Here is a 17066-nt window from a genome sequence, read left to right as displayed (position 1 = left end):
TAGCACTGCATTAATCTATTAATAATTTGGTTTGGAGTTCTCAGAGTCAAAACCTTAGCTTCTTTTTCACTCTAGGTTATGTTTAAAGATTCATCCATGTTGTTGCATATCACAATAGTTCAAAAATGCTAGTCACAGAAAACTACATAATGTACAATACCATTCTTATAAAGCTCAAAAACAAGAAAACTAAATAATATATTGTTTATGAAAATATGTGCTGAACTATATCTCCCAAAAAGCAAAAGAAGGATAAACATAAAACCCAGGGCAGTGTTATTTTGGGGGGAAGTAGGAGAGTCAGAACAGGGAGGAGCCCTAGGTAGCATTGAGGATAGAGGTGATGTTCTGCTTCTCAAATTGGAGGGTAGGCTCTCAAGTGCTCACTTTATTATTGTGCTTCATAACCTTTGTATACACTGCATCTAGTCCATCATATGTAGCAAATATTGCTATCTATGTATGTTCATATATATTTTTGTTGCTATTATTATCATTATTACTATTACTGACCTCCTTTAGGGGAAAGACTAACAATTATGAGCACCTGGGTGCTAGAGAGAGACTGCTAGATAATTCCTCACAATACCCTTATGAGACAGACATTGTATTCCCAAAATAAAAATTAGAATATTAAACTCAGAAATGGTGAGTAGCATGCCCAAAGTCTCCTTCTGTGCCAAATATCTTCCATTTGCACCTTGAATCCATTCTGTATCTTCTCTCCACTACCCAGTGCCCTGGGAAGTTGACCTACATGGACTACATCAATGGGCTCCCCTGTCATCTGGCTTCTCAGTACATTCAGCCAATGATGACAGGAGATGAGAGAATGGGAAGAGAGTGGGGTCAAGGTACCAATTCCCCTGCTTCCCATCATGGAGTCACCATGAGTTGGTGGCATCTTCCACTGAAGGCCACAGTTCCTGTCAGGCAGCCTCTCACAAAGCTCTCCTCTCTCTTAGGAGTGGTAATGTTTCCCCTCTGTGCTGTTTCCAGGCCTGCAATGCCTGAGGGATCCAAACCTTGCTGGTTTCTCTGTTCCCTGCCCACAGCCTTGTAAACTGTCTCTTGGTTAAAGTCTTCCCAAATTACCTAGGTTGAGGGGCCATATGTTTCCTGGCTGCAGAAAGGTACAGCTGGGATCCGAAGCTCAGCATCTTCCATCTAGACTAAGATGCCTCTTCATCCTTTGCTGCAAAAGCTGATATGACTCTAAGGAAGGTGATTACTAACAATTGCAGTTACTACTGTGGCTTTATGTTTCTTAGCAGCATGGTAAAATGCTATTTGCTCTTCAGGGCTGGGGTTACATATAGCCAACAACAGGGACACCTAACTGGTATTGCTGGAAATGTGTGTAAAAAGTATCTTGTTTATACATAGAAATTACAAACTGTTTATACATAGGGTTTAAATTTAAAACAGATAAAGAAATCAACAATGATCTTTAAAAGGTGTAAGTTTTAGGGAAATGTAAACAATGTGACCTAAATGTTCTCATTGGTCCTATTATCTGGTCCTTCCATCACCTGATTCCTCCCCTTCCTCCCCACATCCTCCTTTTATTGATGATCCCAGAGCAAAGAGCGAGGTGCCAACACATCTCAACAGGCCCTTACAACAGAACACGTTTCATGACAGTAGTTTGGATAGCTCAGGCTCTCTCATGCAGAAAATAGAGGGAGGAAATCCTTGCAGTTTTTACCCCTCTTCTTTCAACTGTCTTCCTGGTTCTCTCTGCTTACACATATTTTCTGGTAATGCTGCACAAAGACAGTGCAGGCCATAAGCCCAACTTATCTTTTGCTGAAATCTGTAGAACAAGAGCAAATGTTATCAAATAATAACCCACAAGTAAAGGCACCTTGATTTGATTGACATTACAGAATAACTCATCCTAATTTCTTGTCATCTTTCCTCACCAATATGATAACCACATTCCTTGGCAGAACACTCAGTATCTCAGTGGTACTGCTAAGAGCAGATTAAGTGTCAGATACATCAACTGGTGCCCTTAGGAGTCACAAAAAGAAGGTCGTGACAAAGCAGGCTAACAGTGATGATGAAGAGGAATTCAATGCAATAAAAACAACCCAGGATTTCCTTACTAGATGTAGTGCTTAGAAATTCCTATTTCAAGCATTTCATCAACTCTCAATAATCACAGTGGGTAGATTATCCACACTGTGGGCTAGGCCTGGACAGTTGTTTACTCTCAGGCTGGATTTTCTATCCTGTCTCTCAATTTCTAGGGACATTCATCAGCTGATCACATCTGAGTATTTTCTTTCCACTCCTTTCACGTACAAGTAACTGTAAGCAGATAGCAGACCAGGACAAAAAAATGCTAGATAAGTGTAGGTGGATGACAGTAAAGATAACATAAGACCTCACCAAGATTCCTATCCAGAACTTGTCTCATAGTAGACACTCAGTAAATATTTGTTGAACTGAGTGGATGGAGTTATGGAAAAGTTGAATTAGAAGATGTTTGAGGTTTCTTCCCACCCTGTTACCTATGACTCCTCAGAATAAGATGATGGAAAACCTGACTGACCTAGGAGATAGATACCCAAACTCACCAGGAGCAAGATAGAGAAGTTAAAATGAAGGGACTCATCTCAGGCCAAGATATATGCTGAATGAATAAGTCAGGACTGATCCAAGCTGTTACACCCCAACAGGATCCTTGGTCCTGGGTAATGCCCCAAAATTTCCACCCAGAGTTCAAGGGGACTAAAAAGAAATTCTCTTAGGATTTAAGGTATAGACAAAATCTTAAGTGAAATCCCAGACCTTAACTTACTTAGGAAGTCTGAGAAAAGAGTACTTAGATGCATATTGGTGGGGGTGGTAATACTCATTCTGAGGCCCTGGATTTTATGATGCATTGTTTTTTCCAATATCACAGAAACCTAGAATTCAGGGCAGGAAAGATTCTTAGAAGCTATCTAAGCCCACCTCAAACCCAGTAGAGGAACTTTTTCTACAGCATCCCTAACAGATGGTCATCTGGTCTCCGGTGACAGGAAGTTCACTTTCTCCAGAGGTAGCAGCAATGTTGCTAGACAGCTTCCATGTGAGCAGGTTCTTTCTCCTCATTCTAATGTCTACCCATTAACGCAACAGAGGCCATGCCTGTTCCCTCATTTCTGGGGCAGCTCGCCTGAAGTCAGGAATTGCTTTTTTTTTTTTTCTTCATCTTCATGCCTGCCAGCAAACATCCCTCATTCCTTCAACTGTGGAGACATGGATTGTGGGTGCCTTAATGTGCTGCTTCCTTGACAGCACTCTAACTGATCTATGTAGTTCTTAAAATGAAGCTGGCCAGATGAATGTTACAGAGTTGAATGCAGTGGTCCAGATATGGCCTGGCCTACAGAGAGGAGAGTAGGACTATTTCTTCCTATTCATTTCTAAATTATCAACACAATCTGTTTAATCATCTATTCTAAAATGGTCCCTCAAATGGCTGTTAAGTTTGCTGGTTCCTTAAATTCTAGGATCCTCATTCACCACTCACTTGTCCTTATTTGTTTGTCTTCTGCTGGCTGGTTCATCTCCTATGCTACAATGCACTCCCATCTTGGGCTGCCTTTTACTATTACTGGTTTGGCACTGGGTAGGAAAATACCCAGGTTTCCCCTAAATTTCTCAAAATGTGTGTTCCTGCTCACCACAAATCCTCAATCTACCTGGCATAGAGAAGCTCTAAATACTTGTTGACTACATAATGAATAAATGCATGAATAAATAAGTAGCAAATGTTGGTCGGGAGAGGTGGCTCATGCTGTAATCCCAGCACTTTGGGAGGCTGAGGTGGGTGTATCACTTGAGGTCAGGAGTTCGAGACCAGCCTGGCCAACACAGTGAAACCCTGTCTCTAATAAAAATACAAAAATTAGCCAGTTGTGGTGGCAGGTGCCTGTAATCCCAGCTACTTGGCAGGCCAAGGCACAAGAATCACTTGAACCTGGGAGGCAGAGGTTGCAGTGAGCCGAGATTGCGTCACTGCACTCCAGCCTGGGTGATAGAGCGAGACTCAGCCTCAAAAAAAAAAAAAAAGCATCAAATGATCAAATGTCACCTATAGGCTTGATCACACCAGCCTGTAACAATCCACCTCCAACAACAAGAGCCTGTCTTTTTAGCATTCTGGATCTGACCCAGATAAATAATTTCTTCTCATCAGTATCATCTACTGAGTCTAACAGTTAATTTTCATTGTTCCCTTTCTCTTCCAAAGCCATGGCTACACAGAAGAAAGTGGCAAATATAATCTGACCTGCTAAGTTATTCAGTTTTCCTACCCGAAACTTCACTTTCTTTAGAACAATCCTATTCCATCCAACAGCCATTATGTGTGACATGTAGCCAACAGAATTAGGAAGTGACTGGTGGGCATGACTAGGTAAACTCTGCGGCCTGCCAGGCACTTACACTCTTCATGAATGCAGGTCCCTCAGGAGGCACGGCAGCAGGCATCACAGAACAGTTCTTCCCACTGGCAATAGGGCTCTTGCCTGCCCTGTGAAGAGCCTTCCGGTTCTCAGGAGTGCAGATTGCAATGATGTGACCACCCTCTGAGAAGCAGAGAGCCTGCATCTTGTGTGTTCCTTCAGTGATAATGTATTATTCCACTTTTTTCACGACCTTCCTCTCAGCCCCTCTTGGGTTTTGTTCCCCTTCACCCCAGCAGAAATCTTTTCTTTTTAAATTGCTTCCAATCTGTTTTGTCCCACTCTTTGCTTAACAAGTCAGAATGAAGAAAAGTATTCTTCCAACACTTTCCCTCTTTATTCTAAAGAAAAGATGAGCATGAGTTAGCTGCAGCTATGTGATGAACATGCAGGAAAGAAAAATGTACCCTTTATATCTTCTGGGATCCCAATTTCTTCTGTCTTTAAGAGAACTGAGAGTTCATCACGGGTCCCTATGAAAACTTCTATTGTAAATTGCTTCAGAAAATTCTTGGTTTTATGCCTGTTAGTCACATACTTAGGAAAAGTGCTTTAAAAAACTGCTTAGCTCCTAGATGGCTAAATTGCTAAATTACCTATATCAATCACGAGTTATTTAGTCTACCTCCTTGCCTCTGAGACAGATAAGAGTATTTCTTCTGTATAATGACCCCCAGAAAAAAAATCTTTCATCCTTACATTCATTGTCTCATGCACTCAAAGTTTATAAGTTCTTCTTCAGATACAACCCAAATCCCTTTTACTGAAGCTTAAGACCTTTTATCTTTTTTCTGTTCCCAGTGGATATCATAAAGAAAAAAAAAAGAAAATAGACACTATTCAGCATCTATTTGTTTACAGTCTTCTGCCTGAAATTCTTCAGGGCTCACCATTCCATTCAACATCCTTCCAAGCATGTGATGACTACTCTTAAAATCCCCTTTACTACCTGCCCATCACCTCCCAACCATCCCTTTACATTCATCTCTTCTTTAGCTCTCTGAAATGCAGTACTTGCCTCACTTAACACCTGCTTCAAGAACTTAATCAGCACATTCAAAAATTATCCCAGGTCTTCCAGCAAAGGCAAAGCTGGATATATAGTTCCTCTCTGTAATTCACTAATTCTTCTATAAAATGCACAGAGACAAGATGAAGGCTTTGAAAGCCCAAGGAACCATTTCTTGTTTGCCACAACAAACATTTCACAGGCTTTGGCCCCACTAAGAGACAGACAGCAGTGCTGTCGCTGCTCAAGAACAAAGATGGTGAGAGAGCACCGGGGCTGGACTCAGGAGGGTTGAGTTCTAGACCAAGCTCTGCCACTGACCCTTGTGAAACACACACATCCCCTGTCAGCCCCTTTCCCTAAGCAGGACACGACATGTATCTGCCTAGATTGCTCCTCAGGGCTCTCCCAACTCTCACATCTTGTGGTTCTCTGATCAAGTGAAGGTCTCTTCTCTCCCTTCTCAAAATACATAAACTATGTCCTTGGCATGTCTCCCACACCCACCTTGTGCCCAGTGCTACCTAGATCCGTGTTTCTCACACTTTTTAAAATTATCATCCTAGGCCCTGAAGGAGCCTTTTTAGATCCTTTTTCCCTAATGACCCTACCCAGTGAAAATTTAATACCACACATATACTGTACCTTGGTAGAGTATGTATACCTGTGTTTAATACATGGAAAAAAAATCTTTTGCTATCCCCAAGAACCAATTTTCACTCTCTTTGGGGGCAATATCACTCCCACTGAAAATGCACGACCTAAATCAGTGTCATAGAGTATTTCCTCTAGCTGAGTGATACAGAGTTGAGTGTCCGGAGTTGCCACTTCCAGCTCCCACCCCATTCACATGAGTCCCAGCAGTAACAATGGGAATGAGGCAGACAACGGACAATGGTGTTCCAGGAATAGTTAGGGTTAGAATCCACTGGAAGAGCAGAAACCACTAGGGTCCCTGGCAGGGATGGAGGCTCCTTCCAAAACTGGCATCAGCCCAGCTCCCCTCCCACTCCCCTACAGGCCATTCCCCTTCCCCTTACCTTGGCACGCTGGCCAAATACGTCACGAGTTTCCGCAGGTCTTCCTGTCTTATTCTGTCATGATTGCTGCGAGCAGGGAAGGTCAAGATGGGTCCGCCTCGCTTATCACGACCCCCTGCAAGGAGGAGGAAGAGAAGAGTGTTTTAAAAACCAGTCAGAAAGGAAAGCCACAGAGGAAAAAGAATCTGTCTGAGTGCTGGATCAATAGGGTATCCAGAGAAATCTGGTCACTGCTTAGGACAAGGTGGGGGGGGGTCTAGATGCAGGTAGCACGTATGACCTGGGCAAGTCTTTTGGCTTCCCTGGTGCCTCATCTGCAGAAGGCAGATGAAAACAGTACTGTGCACATTACAGGGCTGTTGCAAGAACTGATGAGTTGGCACATGGGGATGCACTTGGGAAAGTAAAGCTCTCTACAAATGTGAGATGATAATGAAAGTGATGATAACTGTTCTTATTGAGAAAACAAGCTGGTAGAAAGTGCTATGTTCTTTGGAAATTTAACCTCTAATTTACTTCTCTTTGTAGACTTCTGTGAGGTGGGAGTGCTTGTGATGAGCTGACTACTATGGTGAGAAGACCTCAAAGCATCCATCCCAGGATAGCATTACTGGGAGGTTTTTAGATTCATAGAAAAAACATTAAGTATTTTTTACACAGCCAAAAAACCACCCCTGCCTGTCTGCCTGAGGTGCCACCTGTCACTCCTGCTGGAAGAGCACATGAATCTTATCAGAAATCAGAATGCTCAAGGTCTTAATCACTGCAAATGCATAGGTACATGCTAAGATTACAAGTGTTTTCTAAACATCACATTTAAAATAACTGGAAGGAGTATACCAAAATGGCAATTGCTGTTGCTATTAGAAGGCCAGGATTTTGGATCGTTGCTTTTTCTTTCCTCTACTTTCCAAATACCCTATTCACTATTTATTACATGATTTTAAAATGTATTCATTAATGGACACTATGCTTAGGAAGTGGAACCAAGTTTCTCAGGGGCGTTAAACAGGAAAAAAGTTAAGGGTAATATGACCTTACAGAGCACTGGCCATTACACAAAGAAAACCACTGTGTCATGATCACAGACTCCTCATGCCACATCTCAGGTGGCCACTGGATATACCCCAGAGTAGGACCACAAAGGGATCTAATGTAAGAGAGTGGAGAGATGCGAACCTCACCAATACTGGAAAACAAGGATCTCTTACAGAGAGGGCAGAGTCTCCCAGGGATCCCGCCCAAGTGTGAGTTCACGAACAAGGTTTCCTTCTGGTTAAGGGGTCCAGAAGCCACACAGATAGAGGGGAGGCTTGACAAAAAATCAATCCAGAATACCCTTGAGGAGGAAGTAAGGAGGCTGCAGAAAGAAAAGGATTACACAAGATTAAGGCCACTGTGAGATTCAGCCCTGATGAAAAAGTGTTTGAGCACCACCACCACTGCCCAGCACCCCCACTCAGGGCAGATTCATACAGATTAACTCAGAGTTGGACCTTTCATACCACTAGCCCTGGTTCTTTGACGTGATAACCACCCTTGTCTCATCTGCCTTGGAAATGGTCACCATCTCTCCATTGCCTTCCACATGAGGAAAAGGAAGCGAGAAAATTAAATGGAAGGTTTCCCAAAAGCTGGGAGGTCCTCCAATACTCTCAACCTTCCCCTCTATCCTTGACCTCACCCCAAGCATTGTCACTCTGGCAGTTTGTTTGTTTGCTTGTTTTACCATAGCTGTTGTTTTTTTCCTGACCTTCCTTGGACATTTTACAAGTAGAGTCTTGGAACCACAAGGAACAATAGCTCCAACTGGCAAAGGGTGGCTTGGAGGGCTGGCTGACACTGTCCCTCCCAAGCTGGAACCAGGGCTGGCCTTGGAGACATGAGATTCAGGATCATGGCCGGGCAGGTTTTTAGATGGCTGGAAGATAGTCGCTTTTTCTTTACTCTACTTTCCAAACTTCCTATTCACTATTTATTATATGATTTTAAAGCGCATTCACTAATGGACACTATGCTTAGGAAACAGAATCAAGTTTCTGCTTTTTTTTTCCATGTCTGACACTCCTGAGAAACTTGGTCCCACTTCCTAAGCAGAGTGTCCATTAATGAATGAGCTTTAAAATCATATAATAAATAGTGAATAGGAAGTTTGGAAAGTTCAGATGGCAGGGAAGGAGGGGTTAGAAGAGAAAGCCTGGGGAATTCTAATTCCCCACATCCAGAAGTGTAGATAAGGAGTCAAGAGGAGGCAGCAGGATCAAGCCATGTGGTATTCAGAAAGGAAGAGACCTTTGAAGATTATAGAAAAAAGGAGAGGAATGAGCCTAGAGGAAGAGAATCTTTATGCTGGGAAGGGTAGGGACAACAATGGAGCAAGGTCTCAGGGAAGGCACAAGGGTGGGGGTGGGGGGGTCCAGTCCACAGCAGATGGGGCTACCCCCCTCTCTGAGGCAGGCTGTTGAACTCCAAGAGAGAGGAGGAAACGGAGATAGGTAATGGAGAGGGAAGAGTTCAGCCTGCCTGAGGGACATGGTTCTTTGGGTGGAACAGTAGACAAGAGCCAGTCCAAGGTCAGGGTAGGCTTAGGGTACTGAGGAGAGGGAAACGAAACCATCACTGGAGAACTTCTCTCGAGAATGACAGTAGGACTGGGTAGGACATGAGCTTCAGGGTTGCTGACAGGATACTAGGGCACAGCGAAAGCTCTGTTGAAAGCTTTAGCCACAGTATCTGTGCCAAGCTCCAAGCTGAGTGAAGGCAGAGTGGAGCTAATGCACCATATAAATGTGGTATGCCCAGGGAGGGTGGGAGATGTCCTGTTGGATGATGAGATCCCAGAAAAGAGGGAAAGGTGTTGATTTTATTCCTCTCATATCCATCCTCTCCCAAATGACAAGAGGATATCAGAAAGGGTCAAAGTAAGGGACTAAAACCACAGATAGACATATCAAGGGTCAAGATCTTGGACATGCATAATCATGGTAGGTAGGTGGAGGACTTTGGTACCAAGGAGGCTGAGCAGCAATGAAGCTATAGGATTTGATCAATAATTGACATAGATGCTGAAATTACAGAGGACAATAAGCAGAGATGAATAATAAGGCACCCCATGATAAAGTCAATTTAACAATTGATCTGCAAGATGTTAATGGATACACATCATGGACACATAAATTTTTAGGGAATGAGGTTATTCTATAGTTTGGAAAATGCCAGATTAAAAAAAAATTCAGTTCTTTACTGCAGGACATCCCAGAGCCTTAAAATGTTAATGTATTTTAATGGACATTGTAATTCTCCAAGAAAGAGAGCTACAATGTCCAGCATATCCCAAACTTTTTTGAGAGTAGAACCCCGTTTTCTTTGTAGAGGATCATCCTGTGGAACTGTTCTTGGAAAACATTGTGAGAGATGCAGGTCTAGGGTACAAGAGATGGTGCCACAGCAACATAAGGTTCCCTGGGAACAGTGGAAAACAATGAGGAAAACCACATTGGTGGGAGATAAGGAGGCAGAGAGGAATCATGAGGAGGTGGCCAAAAGGAGGGCGCGTATGCACGTAAAGACAATAGGGTGAAATGGACCCCACATGAGAAGGCTGGATAAAAGGAACAATGGGTGCTGTGACTTCTAAGTAGTACAAAGGACATCAGAGAGGCCAGGGGGAGCTCGTAAGCTATGAATGACAGCGCAGAATGGGGCAGTGCTGGAACAATGGAGGCTCACTGAGGGACAGCCCCAAATCCTGTCTCACAGACATGCACACGCCCACATGCAGAAGCTTCTGGGCTGCCCTGGATTATTCCCAATGTACGTTCCCATGGCAGCATGGCTTTCCTTTTGCCTGGCCAAGGCTGGGCGCTAGCAGGGGAGGGCAGGCTCAATTAACAAACAGCCTGTTTCTCTGCTCACCACCTTCCTTGCAGTGTTTTCTTCTTCTCAGAAAGAAATCCAACTGTTAAACTGCATTATTTAATTATAGGTTTGTTTTATTTTTGCGTTTTATCTTTTAAAAGCTCAGGATGTAAGAGTTGGTTGGTTTGGTTTTTTTTTGGGGGGGGCAAGGTGGGGTTTAGGTTTTTTTTTTTTCTTTTTGTTTTTTGTTTTTTTTAAGATGCAGCCAGTCATTATCTTCCCAGTATATTCAGTGTCATTCCCAGACATGGAAGGGCAATGTTCCCTAAGCCCAGAAGTTTCTGGCACCACAAGCGCAGGTGCAGTTGAATAAGGCTTACCCCAGGCTGTTCAGCTTACCCTGGCAAATGGGGGAGAGCTATGTTCCCAGGCCCCTTCGTCCTACTCAGGGAATTGTCTACCTGCCTCATTCCTGACTGGCTTCCTGGCCACGTTGCTTCTATAAGCTCCATTAGGACAAGCCCCTATCACTTGAGAAGGTTTTTTTCTGAGGCTCTGTCCAGGGCTCTGACTGAATTTACACGGGAAAAAATAAACCATGAACATCAAACAAGGGTCTCCATGTCAGCGTGTACTGTGCATGCATATGCCCCAAACTGATGTGGAATAGGATGATGCTCAGAGGAATACATAAGATCCAGGAAGGTCTCCTGTAGGAGGCAAAGTAGGAACTGACTCTGGAAGGAGAGGAAAGGCTCTAACTGGCAGAAGGTATGGAGAAGGCACTGCAGAGGGAAAGAAGTGTCAGGCACAAGAGAAATGAGAGTATTGGCAGGATATCCACGGGACAGGAAGAACATCAGGTTAACTAAGGACCATAAAAAGAAGGAAGAAGAGATAAGATTGGGCTCCCAGAGGGCTGTGGGCCACATCCTTGGGAGCCCAGGCTGTGGGGATCAGCAGAAATCAGAGGCCTGGCGCTGCTCGGTGGCCTCTAGGATTTCTGCACAAGGTCTTCCCATATGCTTAGCAAGCAATCGGAATCCAAGTTTCTAAAGGTTTTGAAGGTTGTCTTACCTATGCTTCTCCCCGTACCCAAATCACTGCAGCATAATCCTGCCAAGGAGTTGTTCTGCATGTGCTTCAACATCTTTAGTGGCAGGGGGCTCATTACCTTATAAGATATACTAGCCCCTAATGAGAGAGGCAGCTGCCAGGTCACTCTCGTCTAACAGGAATGACAATAATAAATTACTATTGCTACTACTGCTAACAATAATTACAATAATATAGAATGCACTTAGTCGTTACAAAGTCTTCTGCACACTCCCATTGCATGCCTGCCCTCACCTCCCACACCTACACTCTGAATCATCAGGCTCTCACCTTTTCTCCAATGAGGTGGGAGACAACTGCTGCTTAACTTCCCTTTTCTTTTATCCTCTCCCCGCCTCCTCTTCTCTCTATTTTGGCTGTCGCCCAACAGTCAGACCAACAGTGCCTGTGGCAATGAACCTCTGCTCTACAGGACTGGACTAGTTCTTGCTCTGTGACTCTACTGCTACTCCTTGTAGATAACCCAAATCACTCAGAAATAAAGGTTTGGTCCATGTGGTATAAGCACGTGGCATGTTTCTCAAAATACGATCTTTGGCTACTAACACTGTCTACCCCAGACCCTACCATAAATTCTGATCCAGGAGGCCTAGAGTGGAGCCCTGGAACAGCCACCCAGAGTGATTCTGGCATACCTTATTGTTTGAGAACGACTGCCTTAGGGGCTCTGGCCAGTCTTTGGCTTCAATTATATCAGGGGTCACCGGACTTTTTCTTAAAGGGTCAGATAGTAAATATTTCAGGCTCGTGGGCCAAATGGTCTCTGCAGTAGCTACTCAACTCTGTTGTTACAGTGAGAAGGCAGCCATTAACACGATCTGTAGTATGTTGAATAATAGCCCATAAACATATCATGGCAAAGACTTTGCAAATATGATTAAGTTAACCATCTTGAGATAGGGCGAGTATTCTAGATTATCTAGGTGGGCCCTAAATGTAGTCACAGGTATCCTTAAAAGAGAGAGGCAGAGAAAGATTTGACACAGATGCAAGAGGAGAAGGCAATTTGACACTGGAGGTAGAGATGGAAATGATGCAGCCACAAGCCAAGGAATGTCAGCAGCCATTGGAAGCTGGGAGAGGAAAGGAACAAATTTTCTCTTAGAAACTCTGGAAGCACAGCCCTGCTGACCCCTAGATTTCAGCCCCATGAAACTGATTTCTGGCTTCCAGAACTGTGCAATAATAAGTTTCTGTTGTTGTAAGCCACCAAGCTCATAGAAATTTGTTGCACCATCAATGGGAAACTAATATACTCCATAAACAAATACACATTGCTATGTACCAATAAAACTTTATTTATAAAAACTGATGGATAGCCCACCAGCTACAGATTGCTGACCCCAGAGTGAAACATTAAGAGGTCTTTGTGCACATGATGTATGGGAGAGAGAAGTCAGATATAAATATTTGGAAGTCATTATTCAGAAAAAAACAAAAACTAAACATCTAAACATGAACCCTCACTTGAGTTCCCTTTGCCAGGACAGAAAGATAAGGAGGAAGCAAAAACTCCTTTAAAAATCTCCTGTCCCTGATCCATGCAGAAATGAACCCAAATTAAACCTCAGGGAATGTGCCAAGTGCACAGATTCTCCAGTTGGAGCAACTCTCACAGGGCCAGACCACGGGGCTGAGGTTGGGTGGGAAGCTCGGGGAATGTCCCTTTGGTTCTGGTTGTCCTTTAGAACACTTAGCTGGGCCAGAGCCCTCGTTTGTCTCTCCATCTGCCTCAGCAGAAAAAAAGCAGCTGCCCCAAGCACAACTTCCCCACCCCTACTTCTCCCCAACTAACACACAAGTGAATCTGAACACATGTGCACACGCCCAACTTCTCTAGGTCCTTTACAAAAGAAAGTCCCACAAATACTCACCAGACACGAAGGCCACTTTTTCCTTTAGGATAGGGAGGACATCAGAAGCTTTCAAACCATCATTCCGAAAAGACCCTGTGGGACAACAAACCAGAAGGAATCAGGGTGAGAGGAGCCAGCTGGCTGAATCGCAGGGTCCCATCCTCAGTCTCCCAATCCCATCATCAGTCAGCAAGTCCTGCCTTGTCCAAGTCCTACAGCCCAGCCCGATGGACCAGGAGAGGGTCCGCAACAGAAGGTATACTTCCACATCATGCCAGCCACAGGGGTGATCAGGGCTGCAATCCCCCAGTCCTTCTCAAGGAGAGGACAATCCAAGTCACCCTCCCCACATGGACAATCCTCCATGCCCTGGGGGCAAAAAAAAAAAAACAAAAAACCCAGCCCTGTTGCTGTTGAGCAACTTGAAGATGGGGGACTTTTAAAAAATCATGTTTGTACCTCTAGTGCCTAGCACAGTGTCTTGAACATACTCAGCACTCAGGAAATATCTGTTGAATTAGTTGCTATCAAGATGGATTACAAAGTCCTAAATAATCCTTCTTGCCTTTCCTCTGGCACAACAACTATTAGTCTTTATTTTACAAACAAGGAAAGTAAACCACAAAACTCCTACAGATGGAAGCAAAGTTGATGACAGTACTCCTCACCCCACCTCTTCCTCCTCCCCTCAATGTCATCATCATCAGTCCACGATAGACAGGAGATGGGGAGACACAAATCTCCTGGGAAGGAAATGCACTACCTTGTTTAACTTGTTCTCTTTCTAAATCTTGCTTCTCATTTAGAAAGTCCTTTCTATGTTCTAGTTAAGTTCCTGTTAGGGGGCTGGAGGCAGAAGCTTGGGGCTCACAAAGAATGGAAACTAAAGATGTGCCTGGAGGAACAGTAGCCTCAGGAGGCAAAGGACAATCCAGCCCCTTGTGAGATGTGTGGGAAGTCAGGACCCAGCTTCCACATACACAAACCCCAGGCTAGCCCACTGCACCCCTATCATTTAACCTAAGAACCCCACAGGGACTCTCAGGGAGAGCCACCCACACTTAACAGCGATTAGAGCTATAACTGGGGTCTCTGTTATGTGTTGCCATTAGGGACATGACACAGATAGACCCCAGAAGGTGAGCAGTTGTATGTCAGCTCGAGGAGCGGAACCAGATACCATGGATACCCCCTCTGGTGCCTTTCTCCACTTGGCTTACACCCTTGGGGTCCAAATTTGACAATTTACAGAGGAAAGCAACATGCTGGGCAGGAAAATCCCACTCGATCCTTCAATCTCTAAACATTGACTGTTTCAAGAAACCCATCTGGGAATTTTGGCAATAAAATTCCAGGCCAGGCATTAAGATCACTGGCCTAGGGAAGTGAAGTGGACCAACTGCACACTCAACCGAGGAGGAAGAGAGATATGTCCTCAGACTGCCAGTTTCTTTTTTTTTTTTTTTATTATACTTTAGGGTTTTAGGGTACATGTGCACAATGTGCAGGTTTGTTACATATGTATCCATGTGCCATGTTGATTTCCTGCACCCATTAACTCGTCATTTAGCATTAGGTGTATCTCCTAATGCTGTCCCTCCCCCCTCCCCCCACCCCACAACAGTCCCCGGAGTGTGATGTTCCCCTTCCTGTGTCCATGAGTTCTCATTGTTCAATTCCCACCTATGAGAGAGAACATGCGGTGTTTGGTTTTTTGTCCTTGCGATAGTTTACTGAGAATGATGTTTTCCAGTTTCTATGATCAGAGGTCATACCCTAAACCTCAAACAAATTTCGTAAGTGTCTCTGACCGTTTTGCCTATTTCTTCTCATTCATTTTTCACCAAATGAAGACTGCAAGTCTTTTTATTCATCAGTCGTTTCTCTTTACTAGCTGACAGAGAACCAGCTACAAGGCTCACTTTGAGAAGACCGTGAACAATAGGAAAACAAAGTAACACCATAAAAAAGAATACTCGAACTTCAAAGCCTATAAGCATTATTTTGAACTTTCTATCCTTAGTTTCTACAGATATTTATGCTCTAATTTTATCTTCTCCACAGAAAAACAATTAATTTCACTAATAGAGGCTAATTAGGATCAATATAAATTATTATAGAATTTACAAATAGATATATAAAGTATTTTTTTTTCATCCTCATGCAATGAGGAGACATCTCAGCTTCCTTGGCAATCTATTAGGCTTTATCTGTTAGACAAGGATCTTTAACTAATACCTGACTTGTTTGTGAACAATGATGCTTCTGTATCAAAATACATGATTTTCCTTTGTGAAATATATCTTTCTATACATTAATTTTAAAACACTTTCCTCTATATCACCATGCACTCTACTAATTTCTATAGAAAAAATGTAATATAAAAGTTAAATTTCAGTCCTGTCTTCTTTCAGATTATTTACAGGTTCAAAAATAGCAAGGCCCAAACTAATGAGATTTACTATACAAAAAGAGTCCACGTAACTCTCTTCTCTCCTAAACTCTTGTCCTATTTTTTTTCTACTGCTGTCCCTCTTGTCCTCTACTGTGTTGCAGTACACAAGAGGGTCCTAGTTCTAAATAGCCCTAAGACCTTAAGGAAGGGTTTCAAATTTGCTATAATGGAAGCAAAGGGTTCCCCATCCTATCTCCTCTCTACTCCCACCCTTAGAGAGGAAGAGGAAGCTCCAAGTCTCATCCATCACACCTACTCATTGTGCCCCACCTCTTCCTTCTCCCCACCACGGCCCAGGACCTGAGAGAAGGTATGCAGCTTGTCCATGCAGCTTGCAGTCATGGGCTCCAGTAAATGTCAATACCTTGGGTTGGGCTGTTCTAGGATTCCTAGGGCTTCTACTTCCCAGGCCAGGGAAGACCCTGTAGAGGCCACTTCTGGGCCTGGTTGTGTGTCCACCATAAGAAAACCTAAAGTGTCCAGATTTACAAAATCCAAACTAGGGGATAATCATTTCCAATTATAACTAAAATTTTCACATTATAAAAGGATTTGCTCCAGAGTCTCTTCAAATAAAAGTTCCCCTAGTGATTTGAATTAGTTTTTCATTTGCCAAAAATTGAATTACATATAACTTTTCAACAATATATGTATTATGCAAAGCCAAGTAGAGCTAATTAGCCCAGCAGCTCAGAAATTGGTGACCTTGCATATAAAACCTATTTGCACTGGCTAAAGATCCTATGTATCATATCAATTCCCCCAGGGCCCTTGTGAAACCAGCTGTTGGAATATATAATAAAGGAGAAGTTCATTGAATGCTAACTCAAACAAGACCAATGAAATAGCAACATGTTTTCACTATCAGGTACATGTCTTGGTAGACTCATAGTAAATGTTCAATAAATATTTGATGAAAGAATAAATGAATGAATGAAATGTTGACCCTTCCTAAAATGACTTATACAAGGTCAGTGACTTCATCTGTCACACCAAGCACTGGCGATCTGAGTAGATGCCCTCCAGGGTATTACTCAGCTCTAATACTCTGAGACTGTCTAAACCTTCTCTTCATATTTGTCGGCCTTTAAGATCCTCAGGTTATCAGATCAATATGCTTTAAAAGGAAGTACTGGGAATAAATTCCTTAACAAGATTCATTGCACCTTAGGAAGATAAAACATTTCACTGGCTTCCTGGCCCATTTTTCCCCCAGAATCAGTTTACAGATACTCAGGGGCAGATCACCCCATTTTGCAGGTAGCCCAA

The 17066-nt window shown here is 43.3% G+C and overlaps 1 protein-coding gene across 20 annotated transcripts in view; it reads right to left on the bottom strand.

Annotated features, from left to right (window-relative positions):
- KALRN (kalirin RhoGEF kinase) overlaps positions 1-17066 on the bottom strand; it is a 694786-nt gene that overhangs the window by 489289 nt on the left and 188431 nt on the right. For all 20 annotated transcript variants that reach the window (XM_030802195.1, XM_030802198.1, XM_030802200.1 and 17 more), the window contains exons 2-3: positions 13361-13435; positions 6513-6627 (exon numbers count right to left, since the gene is read on the bottom strand). In XM_030802195.1, the coding sequence (XP_030658055.1) occupies positions 6513-6627; positions 13361-13435 (190 nt within the window). The remainder of the gene's footprint in view (positions 1-6512; positions 6628-13360; positions 13436-17066) is intronic.

This window comes from Nomascus leucogenys, chromosome 21 (genome assembly GCF_006542625.1).
Source record: "Nomascus leucogenys isolate Asia chromosome 21, Asia_NLE_v1, whole genome shotgun sequence".
Taxonomy (NCBI): Eukaryota; Metazoa; Chordata; class Mammalia; order Primates; family Hylobatidae; genus Nomascus; species Nomascus leucogenys.
This window is presented reverse-complemented; position numbering and strand designations above follow the sequence as displayed.